A 16,478-nucleotide genomic window follows, 5' to 3' on the forward strand; every position below is an offset into this window, starting at 1 on the left:
TTTAGAAAGGAGGGGTGTTTAATTCCATTTATGAATTCCTGAGACATTCTAAACATTAAGTGGGACCCATTTACACCCAATATGGATGCAAGCTGAACCCCCCATGCATTGAAAAGTTGATTACACATAACCAGATGAGGGAGGCTGGACATCTAACAAGGATGGATGATGAGACTAACAAGCTTTGTTTTATGACAAAATTATACAAAGTCACTTGTTTTAATGGTACCACTAGTTTCTTTAGCTCTTTTTGAGTTGGAAAAAAAAAAAACCCACTTTAACCCTCAATAGTTTCTAATGCAGAAGTACTTAAGAGTGTTACTTATGTGTTAACTATCCAAATACAACAACAATTTTATTGTGGGGTGTCTAACATAACTGGCTACAAAAAGTTGTTGACATAATACATTGTTTTTTTTGTTATTAAATAATGTCTATGGAGTTGTAAGGCTTATTTCAGATGTTGGTAAATTGAGTTAGTGCCAGAAAGATGCATAGTAAGTCTATGGAAAAGTGTAGTTACGGTATGACCGATATACCCACATAAAAATATATTTTCAGAGGTACATTCTTCTAAGAAGGCATTGAAACTGATATAATTGTTTTTTTTTTTTCTCTTGTTATTTGGACTAGAAAAGAGTGATTGGACATTTAGGTTAACGTCAGATTAGGATTTTTCTGCGTTCGTAAAATAATTCTTATTTATCTTCTAATGAAAATGACTTGCTTGCTGAAGCTTTTATAGTTTTTATGTGTAACTGAATTGTAAATTGCATAAAAAACTATTGCACCAAAATCAAATCCCTAAAGAGGTTTAAGTTATTTTGAGAATTATAATTGATTAAAAAAATAATTTTGAAAGCTTAAAAATCTTACTTGTATTTCTCTAAAGACACTTCTTGTCCATCAATATCGGTGGCACTAAAGTCATAAATTGTTTTGGCAGCCTGGAGAGCAAAAAAAAAAAAAAAAAAACATTAAATAACAATTAAAAAAAATACATTAATTTAAAAAATATATTAATAAAAGAATGCACACAAGAAAAAATTTATAACAGATTCCAGCATTCCATTTAAAAAAAAAAGAAAAAAAAAAAAAAAAACGAAAAAAAAAGAGTTAATGAGTTAATGCCTGGGAGGATGATATTACAACAGAACAGATAATACACTACCCCACTGCTAAAACAAGAAAGATAATGGAAGGATAATATGATGAAAGAACGTATCCTATACTACTTTGGATTCATCAGACTACCTTTCTTATCGAGAGTGATTTTCAGTGTTTCAGTCGATGTAACCTCCGACCTTCAGGTGTATCTTGTCGAACTCTGGAACATTTCTGTCCAATTCAGGAATTTAGACAGAATTTCAAACGAAACCCTTTATTTACTTCAAAGAGGTAGCATGCTCTCGTTCCATCAGCCATGACTGGATAGAGGTCTTAAGTAATTCGCAATTGTATTTTTCGGTTGCCCACACTGCGAAGTGAACCTTCAAGAGAAGGTCACTTTAAAATTGATTTTTCCAAGTACTCTAACCACTGCAGCCCGGGTCCTTGCACAAGGGTAAAATAACGTACTTCACTATCCACACTTAAAGGAAAAAAAAAAAAAAAAAATGCTGTCCAAATTGTTATAGACAAGTATAGGAAATTATCTTTTCCACTTATTTTAAAGTAATACTTTTCATGAAATAATTGAGTACATTTGGTTATCAGTATCATAAAAATGTCAATAAATGAATAATCTCATTTAAATATCATTGCCTTCCATTTGATAGCTCAGTTTGTAGAATACTGGGTAAAACTATTATATTGGGGTTTCTTGCTGTGCTTAACCACACTGATGAGTTTGAAAAATGACAAAAACACTGGTGTGGATAATATACACACAAATTCAATTCACATCAGACAAGGTACGTTGCCAAAAAGATATTAGGGATTGTTTTTTGAAAGTGTCTCCGTTGTCAGCAAATAGTCAATTATACTTAGATTAGGGTTAAAAATAATCAAGTAGTCGCCCTTTAGAGTTATTTTTTTTATTATTTTTTATTTTTTTGTAGAATTCAATTGTTCCTTTTAGAGACTGAATTTAGTTTAATTGTTTGATGTTATTTTTAAACTGTCTGCAAGACAGTTTTTCATGGCTTCCAACAAACGTTTTGGTGATGATATTCAGACAGTTTTAAAACTCTGCTTCTGCAAAAGCCAGTTGAGCCCGATTCAAATACAGTAAAAGTACTTTTTTTTTTTTTTTTAGAGTGGGAAGTCACATCAAGACCCAAACACTACTCCAGGATAAGGGTTGTTTCATGGTTTACCTTTGTCTGAAATAAATTCTTCAGAAGTGTAAGGTGAGTCAACACTGATGATAATGCTGGAACATGGGTAAAGCTTAATTATATAAGAGAACGGCTTAAAAAACTTATTTACATAAGACTTGAAAGCGATCATGTTATAGTCACCTGGGAAGCAGCCCAATGCTATTGCATTCCACAGACAGTTTTAGGAAAGAAACTTTACTCATGGAATTTTTGTTTAGTTTTAGACAAGTAGAGAGTAAGGGAAATTGTTGACAGTTGTTAGTTTTCAAATAATGCAATCTATATATCTATAAAAGTGAAATTGTCCGTGTGCATGTGTACCTTTACCTATTAAATTACTCTGTCAATTTTCAGTCTACAGACTCGAGATGTGACATAAGGGGTACTGAGATTTGGGAAAATCTTTTTAATCGGGTTTCCGGCAAGAAATTGTCAAGGGATAAAAGTTAAGTGATTTGACCTTTGAAAACTCTACCAAACTCCTCCGCCAATTTTGGGTCTAAACTCTTGAAATTTTAGATCTAGGTTCCTTGGACATGGATCAAACTTTTTAACTTGATTTGAGCCTAAAATGTTACAATAAATGTTAAAGGGCCAAAATTGGGATCAAAGTTAAAAAAATTCAACCTCTCAGCCAATTTTTGGTCCAGACATTTTAAATTTTACATAAAGTGTATTCAGACAGAGTAAGTTTTTAATTTGTTTTTGACCAAAAATTTGGCCACCAAGCGGTCAAAGTTAAAAAGATTTGACCTTTGCGGTCTTTTAAGGAAACTATTCAGCAAATTTGGGTCTAAACATTTGAAATTTTACATGAAGGGTATTCAGACATGCAGAAAGCTTTTTTAATCAGTTTCTGGGTGAAAATTTGGCTACCAAAAGGTCAAAGTTAAGAGTTGACCTTTGCAGACTCTACCAAACTCCTCAGCCAATTTTGTGTCTAAACACTTTAAATTTTAGATGTAGGTTATCTGGACATGTGTCAAACTTTTTAATAAATATCCACATAAAGTTATGAACAGTACATAGGGCCCGAGCAAAGCTGGACTGAATTATTAATTTGTAATATTTGCTTTATTAACGAATGAAGGAATGCTACTTTCAATTGAAAAACATGAGAAAAATAAAGACTGAAAAGGAAACAAAAAAAAAAAAAAAGTAATTGATCTTAAATCGTTTCTCACATTTTCTCAAATGAATTTGACCTCTATAATGCCTGGAATGGCAGTTCTAGAAATTCTAGAAAGGCTTCACAACACAAATACCTATTAACTCCAGACACAGTAAAAACAAATACATGTGTTTTAACCAAATTTATATTTTTCAGAGCTTGATGAATGAACTCATGCAGAACAATTTAAAAAACAGCCACAAACGAGTTTTAATTTCCTTCAACGACTACAAAAATCCTTTCCAACCATCGATTATCATGGCTGATAAAAACCCTTCACAAGAGTCCAAGATTTTAACTCCTCATGACATTCTTGGGCAACAAAGTAAAATAAATATAGAAAAGATGCTGCCAAGTATGTTGCAAAAAAAGTAGTCCCCTCCCCCCCTCGACCAGACTAGAAAACTAACATCTGACAATATCCTATATCTCTATAAAAGCCACCATTCGCTCAGGCATCGAGTGTTCTTGCCACATCAAGGGTCTCTCTGAACAAGTTGCAAAAAAAAAAAGATCCGTTTTGGAGTCTATAGGGAACAAACTTATACACAAAGTACATTTATTTATAAGTAGAAATGTTTATACAAATTAGTTCATTTAATAAACCTTATAATTGAGAATAAGGTTTATAATTTTTTTTTTATTTTATAATTTACAGATGTTACTACAGAATTTAGACCAAACTAAGATACCGCTAAAAGTTTCATGTAAACAATCGGAAAAAAAAAAAAAAAAAACCCCACCTGAATGCATTTTTCTTTATGAAGAATATATTTTTTGAACAAAGATAAATAAGGAAACAATTCAAAAAATTTTGTTATATATATATATATAATAAAAGTATTTAACTTAACAGATATTGCAATGTCTGCCAAACTCTCACTACTGTCGAAAGCAATTCTATAGAATATGTTCAGATAAACATACTTCACTTATAGTCCATCAACATAATTCACAACCCACTAAACTAGCAGCAAAATTCTACCCCTTCATTGTAGAGATCCCAAGAGACCAGAAAATCTACTCTATATAGCTTCTTACCTCAGAATTCTTTGAATACATTGTCGCGTCTGGTCAGCATTCATATGGAACACAGTAAATTAGCTAAGTAGGGCTGGTTTCAGGATGAATGCTCAAACAAGTACAAATAAGCTTGGAATAACAAAATCCGCACAAAATTCTCAGCATTTCTGGTTTTTTCTCAACCAGAAGCAACTTGTATGCCTAATTTCTTAATAAAATTCTATGCAAAATAGTGAAGACTGACAAGTCATTTCCATTGTCACAAGTAAACTTACTGAACAATGAATGGAAGACATCAAATAATAAATCACGAAAACAAAAACAAATGTCAATCAATAATCTAGTTAAAGAAAGAACTGTACACAACCAAAAAGGTTAAGAGACAAAAATAAAATTTGGTCTCATTATCGTCCATTGTAACTAGTTTTATTGTTTGACAAGTTTCATTTTGTTTTGAAAAAGGTCAGAAAATCAGTATTTAAAAGAAAAATAAAATACAAACAAATGGAAAAAAAAAAAAAAAATGCACAAGCAAGGTAATCAGTGATTATTTTGAGTTTCCACATGTTTTAGGGTTGTCTGCTTTTGTTCACCGATGTATTGATTTCATTTTTCATCCTCATCGAAACAGCAAAATTTGATTCTCTTGAATAAAAAAAAAAAAAAAAAAAAAAAAAAAAAAAAAAAAAGTGATCAAATTACGTGATTTTTGGAATTTTTCATCTTCATCCTGCGACTGGTACATACATTATACAGACATTCGTGTAATTTCTTTAATTTTGAATGATACTATAAGTTCCAATCTGGATAAGCACCCTAGAAACACTTGCAGTTAAAACATCATGTTTAGAGATCAAACTCAAGTTTGAATAAATAAGATAAAGGACAAAAAGAAAAACTTCAAAACAATTCATTTTAAAATTGTAATGCTTCAGTTTCAATTAAAAATAAAATCTTAGATAAGCACTTCCATTAAGGGATTGATTTTTTTTTTTTTTTTTTTTTTTTAGAAATCATTCACAGAGTTCCTGAAAAACTGGCCTTGGAGGATGATCTTAGGACAAAATAGATTCTAACCTCCCCACTCCCTCAAATTTAGTATAGAAAGATGATAGTTTCAGCTTCAGACAGATACCAAATCTCTATTAACCCCACCCATAATACAAGGGACACTATTTCTCCAAGTGTTTGTCAGTCACAATTTTTTTTAATGCAAAACACATTAAATTTTAATATCAAAATATCTTGACTTCTTTTAGAAAAGGAAAATATTGCATATAAATCTCATGTCTGTCCATCTGTCTCCATTTTTTCAAATTTTATCTCCTCTGAAATGGTAGGTCGCAGAACAATAAAAAACGGCTCAATTGATTGCATTTTTTGTGGACCGATTTTTGACGGGTATTTAGGCATGTTACGAAGTGCATACGAGATCTCATTTCGATTTGTGAAGCTTTCTTTGTGAGAAAGCAACAAAATTAGCAGAAGCAGCGGATACATCATTGAACGTTTCAGTGGTGCGTACAATTGCTGTATACACCCACGCAATTTTTGCGATCGTAAAAGCTAGAACTTGTTTTCGCTGACGTGGTTGGAAGCACAAGGATGTTTTATTTCAGCCAATCACATTGCAAGGAAAGAGAATATAAAAATATTTTCCCTAACAGCCCTCGCTGGAGCCTGTCTGATTACTATAAAAAGGAGGAAAATGCGCCAAAACCAGTCAGTGGAGCCCAGAGTCAGTCAACCAGCATGGGTTAATCATCGGCTCCGTCGGATTTCTTTTTCCCGACGTTAATCACTTTCGCGCACATCATTCATCAACTTCTCCACATGGAAGCACCAACAGCGAGAATTAACATTTACATTTCATCACGTTTCCTATTAGCGCCCGACTTTTCTCTAAGTTACAAACATTAACTTTATACCAAAAATCTTCTTTCCTGAACATTCTCACAAACTTTGAACACTTTAGTTTGTTTTTGCTTTTGTTAAGTTTTTTCTTTTTTTTAATAAATGATTGAGAAATCAATCATTTAAAATTTAAACACATTGTTTGTCCGGTTCCTTCTCGTCATCATACACTTATGCATAATATAACAGCCAGTTAAAATAGTTTTTAAGGGGGTCAAAAAAGGGGATCGACATTAAAATAACTTGCCAAGCGCGAATCAACTAAAACTACTATTATACGCATGCACAAATTATAGATTTATGTTAGTTTATTTTTAATGATTTCACATCCAGTTGATGATTGTTCAGTGGTAATGTCAGAAGCTTTTAATGCTACAGTTTTGCTATCAGTTTTGATTCGAATCTAGCTAATGGCCCCCTTAGCCCTTAAGCCCCTGGGGGGGGGGGCATAGGCCATCTACAACTTTTGTAGATGTTTTTGTAATGAGGAGTTCTTAAAGGGTGAGGGTGCTGGCCCCATGCCCAACCTTCCCAAAAGGTACATACAGCGCCTAGCCTTCCCAAATGGTCACCCAGCTGATACTGGCCAGGCTCAATGTTGCTTAACTTTGGTGATCTGGCGAGAACCAGTGTGTAAACGTGATTTGTGCCGTACAGCTAATGACACCCAAGTCATTTATGTTTTTATTTTTGAAGTCATGACTAGTCATTAGATAAAAAAAAAAAAAAAAAGATAAAGTGGCTATAACATATTCAAAAGCTGGATAAACTAAAATATTTACGCGTACCCCTTTAATTGTCATTGCTCCCAGGTCCATTCTGACCCGGAGTGGTAGTACCTGTTAGGGTCCCAACTATGGGTTAAATAGAATCTGACTTAAAAAAAAAAAAAAAAAAAAAAAAAAATATACGCCATTAAAAATCGTTCCTCAAAATAACTAGATTCGGCATTAAATAACCTGAAAGGTTGATATGCCGTAAAACAACCAACCAAGAAATCTGTTACTGAAAGGGGGAAGCGGCATGTGACATGCTAAAAGACATCCAAAGATGTTACAAAGCACATTTATGAATTTACTAGCAGGAAGACCAGATGTTGCCCGGGATTGAATGACGATCACTACCATGTACTTTATCCCTATGCTCATTACATCATTTAACTTTGTTCATACTGACCCCTCCTTCCATTTGGCCCCTAATATAGTTGGAAAAAGCTGAACTGTTGGATTAATATCTTATACATATGGTTTACATTTCATTAAAATCGGATATACATATTTGAAGTTTTAAGAGGGTTCTGTCCTCATAGTTTAGTTACTTAGGTGGGGCATGTAGATATTCTATACATAGTAAGGTACAGATTCAGGACCACTTCCATTGTCTTCCTCAGAATTTTATGCGTACAATATAAATTTTATCAAAATAGGATATATTTGAAGTTTTAGATTTAAATATGTCATTTATTTTCTATAGGTAAACACAATCACCTATGCACACACACACACACACACACACACACACACACACACACACACACACACACACACACACAAGTGTGATTATACGGAAGGTCTAATGTGAATGTATATCATTGCAGATCTGGTCTATTCAGCTGCAGCACAGGACGTTATTTAAGCATTGCGGTGTGGCAAGAACCGTGAAATAAAGGCAATAGAAACTTGCATTCCGTTTAGTGTTATTCATTTGTCATTTTCTTGCCCTATTTTTACTATATCGCAATATTTTTTTTTTTTTTTAATGTAAAAAAAAAAAAAAAAAAAAAAAAAAAAAAGTATGGTGACTATAAAGAGAGTTCTATCTCCCAAGGAAGAGAACTATGCATGCAATGTGGCTAATGCATGAATCGTATATATAAGTGACCGTGTATGTGGAACAGTCTACCAAACTGTCAATATTTGATTTACGGACTTGAAACTTGATATATAGAGGATTTGAACCTGTAAAACAAATCTGATTTGGTTTTTAACTGGTGAAAATAGTTGCTAAGGGGTCAAAATTAAAAAAATTAAAACTTGGCAGGTATAAGTTGATTTAAAGTGCTCCTTTACACGTGTGCAAATATGTTTATACGTTAAACTGCATTAATTTTTAAAGCTTTCTTAGCCATCTGTTTTTAGGTCATATGGTAGTAAATACCCATGGAAAGCTATTCTGGATTCAATTCTAGCTGGTGGCATTCAAGTTTTTTTTCTTTTTTTTCTAACGTTTGAAAATCACTACTACATATTGGGTACAATATAATAATCAATAAAGAATTTGCTCTATAATGATACAAAATCTACATAAATTAAAATCTATTTAAGAATCCTGGTAACGCACACACAACATGTATGAAATATGTTTGTCAATATTAACAGTAATATACAAAAAAAAAAAAAAAAAAAAAGAATAAATTAATTTATAAGGAAGGTAATTCAAATGAAATTTTAAATGACAAATCTGTTTTTCTGTGTATTGATATTCATATGAAAAACTATTTAAAAAGAAAATACAACTGTTAGATATGGGTCATGGAATTGCACTCACTGGCAAAAGATCTAGCTAATTTGCATATTCTTTTAAACATTCATTTTAATTCCCTATTAGTTTTTTTCGCTTTTCTTATGAGATGATCATCTTTAGTTAACTATGACGTGTAATTATATTCATGCAAATATTCTACAGGATTTATACTTGCGTAATATTTGCATAAAATGTTTATAGCAAACAAATCTTCATATATATATTTATGTATACGTATATATATATGTTTAAAAATTTTTACCTACAAACTTAGAGTTTTTGGTCTATGTGAAACTTTATATTTGAGTTTTGGCTCAAGGAAATCAATACAGAAGTGTGAAAATAAAAAAAAAAAAAAAAAGAAAAAAAAAAAGTAATTTACGAGGTGACAGTCAAACGCCGGCATTACGAATATGCATGCATAACGTAGTAGTTGGTTCATGATCTAATTTTTAGCCTTGCAAACATGTCTTCATAGCGAAGTCATTAACAGCAGACGCAAAAATAAGTCGTAAATGTTTGGTTTCAATTCTCGGTGATGGCGCACGAGTCATCTTTAATTTTTTCAATGTTTTAAATCATTACTATATGTTGGGTCCAATATATTATAATGTTAATCTGCATCAAAATATATTTAAGCATATTTTATGACCGGGCAATGCCGGGCGCCCTGCTAGTAGATTAATAGTAGCTTTTTTTTTTTTTTGCATGTTTTAGACTAGACAAGACAAAAAAAAAAAATCCAAACATTTTTTGAACCTCTAAAATGATTGATTTTAAGTAGCACACAAGAAGTAATGGCCTGATGCCTTATCACTGGGTTACACCTGCTATCCTGTGTTGATAACCTAGATAAATAGGTTTGGCAGGAAAATCTATACAAAACTGTAACCCAGTGAGGGAGGATTTCAGAGATTGAAGTCTGTCATAGTTGACGTAGGGGGAGGGGGGAGAGATTATGGCTTTTAATCTCAGACGACAGGTTAAACCTTTTCTTTTTTTAAGGACAAAATGAAATCTTTCCAATAATCCAAATCTTCAAATAATCATATTAACCCGAAAAACGCGTGAAAAAAAAATAAAAATAGAAACACGCCTCATGAGATATTTGTAAACTTACCATGACCAGATGTAAAAACCAGACTAAAATAGATACAAAAGTGAAAACCTGGAACAAATTAAGGGACCAAGAGCCCAGATCAGAGACAAGGGTGAGGGTGTATGGAAAGGTTTAGATTTTAAATCTCAACCCTGGGGGTCTCTGCATTTTTAAATATTTAGTGTTGGTTTTAGTGAAAAGTGTGTGGTTTACTTGACACATCCTTGAAGAGGACTCGAGATAAAAGTAATTTAATTAAATAAAATATTACAAAATATTTAAATTCAGCATTACATTGTCCAATTCGAAAACTCAAAAACTAAGGAATTTTAAAAGTATCAAAGTAAATATATGCAGACACAACCTAACAAAATGTTGACAAGAAAAAGAAAATGGGGGGGGGTGTTGGACATACATACACACACACACACACATATATATATATATATATGTACACATACATACTAGCATGGATACCCAGCGTCGACATGTTTGGTTTGGACACACCTGCTATACTAAGGATAGTGAGCAGTTTTTCATTATTATATGTCAACTCCATCGTTACCAAAAATTTCACAAATAAAAGAACGGATAAAAACACGAAAATGTAACAGACCCCCCCCCCCCCCCGAAAAGAAGAAGTATGTGGCAAACTCTCCACAAGATAGAAGGGATACAAAGAGAAGCTATTCTTTGGATATTGAGCACCATTTTATGACTATATACCAGTTTATGCAAACTTCTTTAATGCTGCCTCAGTCTAGAAAGATTGGTCGTATGGTCTGTTGCAACGAAAACAAACTATTTCAGTTTCAAAAATACCTAAGCAGAATTTGTGTTAATTGAAATACATTTGTATGTTATGAAAATGAGTTATGACTTATTGTGTTAAAAAAAAAAAAAATTAAAAAATAGATAAATTAGCAGTTACGATGTTAAAAAATGTGAAAAAAAAAAAAAAAACTGGTAAAGAAAATGTAAATGAAAGTTTTTTGTTTTTGTTTTAAATAAAGAATCGTAGTTGAATTGGATTTTGTTTATTTTAAAATAGAAATCCATTAGACCACAACGTTAATTGCAAAATCACGTTGGAAATTTATTTAAACTAATTCCAAAAATATGCTTGAAAGTTTGTGTGAATTATTTTTAGTTTGATTATCCGCTGAAAAAACAAAAAAAACCCCAAAAAACAAAGTTGGTTCCCAGGGGAAATAACTGAAATCGGTTTACAAAAAAAAAAAAAAAAAAAAAAAAAAAAAATCTATGTCGGTAAAAATAAATTGAATTAAATGTTATCAATATTAATCAAATTTAAATGAACTTAAATAGAACACTTGAAACAATTATGACTAAACAATAACATACCACTATTTAATAAAATCGGTTTTCCTTAATGTAGCATTACAAGTTGATTTTTCTTTTTAGATAATTGTTATTTTATGAACTTGCATGAAAAGAGCTATGTAAAAGATGCTTAAAACCGTTTGAATTATGCAAATACCATCAGTAGTTCAAAAGTTAATAGTTTTAAGTGTCAAAATTTAGGCTTTTCCATTTTAGAAAAAGTGGACTAAATTACAGACCTCAACATTTCAAGAAATTTGGTAATTTCGCCACCATTTATTTATTTTTCAAGCTATTCTCATGAAACATGGCATTCTTATGTAAAATTGTCTGCTCTTTCTGATTATGCAGTTAAATCTGATGTATCTCTTTACCATAAGCCATGACTTCAGATGTATAAATTCTAGTTTTTTTTTTAAACTGGCGCATGGTATCATACAGTGGGTGTCTATTTATGAACAAAACTAAGTATTATACTGGTATTTAAATATAGCCTTACTGAGACTAGGCATTTTCCTGCCTCCTCACCAAAGGAGAACTTAATCTTGGGTGTAGCCATTGAATGCCTAAAGAGCATTCATGGTCGGTATTTACTACTCCCCTCAAAGAAAAAGAAAAAAAAAAAAAATTTAGTAGATATGAATTAATCTCAGAAATAAATCGAAGAAAATTTTTCAGATAGAAATTCCCATAGTCGACTAGAACTCCTGCATTTTAGGACCAGTCCAATTTTCAATTTTGTAAATCCTCTATCTGGCTCAAAATATACCCCTATTTTCCGAGATGCAACCATAAATCGTATTCTACATGAATTCTCGATGTAACTTTCACAGTACCAGGATACCAGGAATCCTGATCAGCAACAACTATATATTCACCAGTTGATGGTAATTTTTGTCATTTCTATTGTTTTACTGAAAATTCAATTATGTAAACAAAGAAATAAAACTAATTTTTTTACCTTGTTTCCACCTTAACATTTAAAATGATTACTTTTGTTGGTTTTAGGGTATGCTGAAAACGAATATGGCATTTAAATTTTCTGCAAATAAATAGTTTTCCAGATATTAATGTCATTTCTTATGTTATCGCTGGTGGTCATCTTGGTATGCACAAGCGCGCAAACACAACCCAAAGAAACTATACACATACCAAGATGGCCACCAGCAATACCGTAAGAAATGACATTAATATCCGGAAAGCTACTTATTTGCGGAAAATTTAAATGCGATATTCGTTTTCAGCATACCCGAAAACTTTAAAAGTCATTTTAAAGAAAAATATTAAGGTGGAAACAAGGTAAAAATTTACAAAATGCATCACAATGAAATTCTTTATCGAACCGCCTAATTATTATTTAGATATCCGCAGTAAAAAAAAAAAAAAAAAAAGGGGGGGGGGGTTGTTTTACAGATTAAAAAAAATGGTCTTAACAAGGAGTTAAAAATAAATTCATGTTTCACGATATCTTTTTATTTAATTTGTTAGGTAAAAGTACAGAACAGTTAACAAAACACCCTTACTTCCCCATGTTAAAAATGGGTTTCTAAATAATAACGTGATTATTTCAGCATGGTAGCATAAGTGCATAAGTACCTTTTATTTGTTACTAGCGGGAGTACCCAGCGTTGCCCGGGTGTTTAGAGGTGTGTGTTGGGTGGGGGATAAATCAAAAAAGAATAAGCGAAGTAATAATCTTGTTTAAATATTATAAAAAAAAAAAAAAAAAAAAAAAAAAACTTTAAAAAAATCGGGGGGGGGGGGATAAAAAAAAAAACGAACGTGATGCAAACAAAAGATGTTAAAATTTCTTGAAAACAAAAACAGCAAACGCAAACATGGGAAAAAAAAAAAAAACAAAAAAAAAAAATGCAAAATGAACGATGTTAAAACTTAAAAAATCTGAAAACAGCAAACGCGAAAAATGGCATAAATAACCCTATTTCAATACAGTATTGTTTGGAAATCAAATTTGAAAAACTTGGAAAATAATTTTTTTTAACTGACCAGCTCAGAATAAAAAAATGACTATAAGTCTGGAAAGAGACTAAAATAAGCATTCCAATTTATTTTTCTTTTATGCGTTCAATATTTTTATGCTCAAATTAAAAATGAAAAAAATGGTAAAAATGAAGCACGAAACCAGAAAAAGTTTTCTATTTTTCAGAGAATACTTTAGTCAGCTCAGTGCATTATGTTAGCATTAGCGAGCCGTTTTTCTGTTAATTTTTATCAAAGATAACATTTTAAAGAAATTTCTGCACAATTAATAATCAAATATTTACATATTATACATGAAAATAATTCTGAAACTATATGAAAATGAATGATATGCCGATTTATCTTATCAATTTTGAAATATTCTTCGTCAACTTCGCACGGTGGTAACTTTGCTTCCTGTGGTCGCAAAAATAAAAAGTAAAGATGGACTTCTTTGTTTATATAGCCTGTAAAATTTCAGCCACATCCAATCAAATTTAACCCCGCACATGTATCCAAACGTAACGTACAAGATGTAAAAGTTTCTTTTTGCTGTTTTTTCATTTTTAACTTGAAGCATAAAATATTGAATGCATAAAAGAAAAATAAATTAACATCATTGGAATGCTTATTTTATTCTCTTTTCATCAATGTAATTCTTTTAAAAATTGACCAACAAATAAAAAAGATATAACTTGTTGAAGCACATTAGGTATGTAATATTGCCAATGTCCACAAAAATACAGCATATGCTTGTAATGCTACTTAATGCGATATGCAAATGAGGTCACCTCTTAATCGTATATTTTGCAAGAATCATGCAATATAGAGGAATGAATGAAATAGCGAAGTAATTGGCCTTTTGTATATATTTATCAAATTGTAAACAAACAGACAATACAAATTTATATACATAGATATATAAGGAAAGCGACATTCAGAGTTACCTTATTTGCATGTTACATTAAAGAAAATCTATTTTAGTAAATAGCTCTGTTAATGGTTAATAAGTCATTACATTTTTTGTTCAATTTAGAACTATTATTTAAAGTTTATTTGATTTATTTATAACTTAATTTATATTTAATTTTAATTATTACCGACATCAGTTGCATTTAACTTATTTAAGCTATGAGAGTTATTTCCTTTTAATTTTCATAGATAAGGATGGATGGGTTTAATGCTTCCATCAATCCAACATGTGGTCCACTTTCAAGAAAATCTAAACAGTAGTTAGGATATTCGGTATTTTCCAAATAAGGTTAGAGTAACAAGAAGTGGAAAATTCTATTAGAAATTAAAAACAGTTCGAGTTGATGTCTCAGGATATGATGTGGCAGATAGGAATGATACGAGTTAAAGTGTGAATACATTTTGATATTTTTCTGAGACACTCCATATATATATATATATATATATATATATATATATATATAAAATAAAAATTACAATTAAATTTACCAAAATGATCCAAGATGGTAAAATTAAAGTATATTATAAATATTACAGAATTAATATTTATAAAGTTATCTCAGCCAGATGTAGAAGCTCGATAAAACCAAATAGGAGATAGAGCTTATAATACAAGCAAACAGTAAATAAAACATGTTAAAAACAATTTGAAATGAGGGTAGGAATTAGCAAAATGCGAGATCAAAATCCGATCCCGCATTTTGCTAATTCCTACCCTCTGATGAGAAGAAAAGTATTTCTTCGAAACTCCAGATTAAGAGCTATCCACTTATCTAGCGTTTCCTTTTCAGATTGAAATGAGTTAAAAACACATTTAAAGTGTTTAACATGTTTTATTAACTGTTTGCTCGTATATATATTATATATATATATATATATATATATACACACACACTGCCTAAGGCCTTGAATTAATCAGCTTCTAGTTAAAAAAAAGGTTAGTATTGTTGATTGTTGAGCACACAATCAAATTCATTATAATAAAAAAAAAAAACGTGGCAGAGATAATGAAATCCAGTCAAAACAAGATATAACATCTCTGCTGCCAACAAGGTTTCTCAGATGTGATAGTCAATATTGAAAATAATCCAGTTGTTGACCTCATGTGTATTAGAAAAGTCAGTAAATTATCCCCACCCTGCCGAGCTTATGAAAGATAAAGGAGGAGCGAGAAGGACTTCAGTGTCTAAATTTGTTGTTAGAAATCTGATCAAACTTCACTTTTGGAAAAGTAGAACAAACTGATACCAGGAGTGGACAAGATTTAGTGTGTGTGTGTGTGTGTGTGTGTGTGTGTGTGTGTGTGTGTGCCAAATACGGTACATCAGCCATTGTTTTCTGACATGCTCAGATTGTATTCTGACATTAGTATTATCTTCGATAATTATGTCTGATTTTTATTACGTATCAGTTTTCGTGTATGCTTGTTGAAATAGTCAAAACATACAAATTTGTACATGTTCGGCTGCAAATAACAGATTTGCTGCAAGTGGGAAATATTTAAGAGAAGAGAAACCATTCATGAAATGAAGAAATAAGTCTGGTTCAAGGGGTTCCCAGACTATGTACAAATTTATCTTTCGTTGGCCTTTGAAAAATAGATATTTTCGTTCACTAGCCAAATAGAAAAGTTACTAGCCAAACCCACATGATTTTTGGAATGTGACATCTTTGTTCCGTGACGAGTACATACATCATAGATTTTCTGTATTTTTTTTTGTGTGTCATTAAGTTCACCAAATTTTATGTTGAAACTTGAAGGGATAAACTTTGGAATTTCTTTAATTGTTTAAATCTTGAGCATGTGGTGCAATGGAGAAAAAAAAAAAAATAAATAAATAAAAAAGAAAGAAAGAAAAAAAAAAAAAAAAAAAAAGAAAAAAAAAGGTGGCTGGTAAATTTTAATGCATCAAAAAACAAGCTTCTCTCTTTTCATCATAATTGCTCTGAACCTCATCTGGCCCCAATTGAAATGAATGGCTCTCGTCTTGGGGAAGCATTATGTCTTGACAAGTTTCTAAGACTGACCATCACTTCTGATCTGAGGTATGGAACACATACATCAAATCTGATGCCAAAATCCCTCGTTGTGCCTTATTCTGCTTTAAAACGTAGTAGGTGATGCTCTTTT

The 16,478-nt window shown here is 31.4% G+C and overlaps 1 protein-coding gene across 2 annotated transcripts in view; it reads right to left on the bottom strand.

Moving 5' to 3' along the window:
• LOC145296092 (glutathione peroxidase-like) overlaps positions 1-16,478 on the bottom strand; it is a 36,152-nt gene that overhangs the window by 12,225 nt on the left and 7,449 nt on the right. Inside the window, exons 1-2 of one of the 2 annotated variants that reach the window (XM_080142233.1) lie at positions 4,534-4,569; positions 877-947 (exon numbers count right to left, since the gene is read on the bottom strand). In XM_080142233.1, the coding sequence (XP_079998359.1) occupies positions 877-947; positions 4,534-4,554 (92 nt within the window). In that variant the 5' untranslated portion in view covers positions 4,555-4,569. Of the gene's footprint in view, positions 1-876; positions 948-4,533; positions 4,570-16,478 lie in introns of those variants that run through there. The other variant, XM_080142232.1, reaches the window with a different exon arrangement.

This window comes from Euprymna scolopes, chromosome 16, assembly GCF_053919585.1.
Source record: "Euprymna scolopes isolate OS-2025 chromosome 16, ASM5391958v1, whole genome shotgun sequence".
NCBI lineage: Eukaryota > Metazoa > Mollusca > Cephalopoda > Sepiida > Sepiolidae > Euprymna > Euprymna scolopes.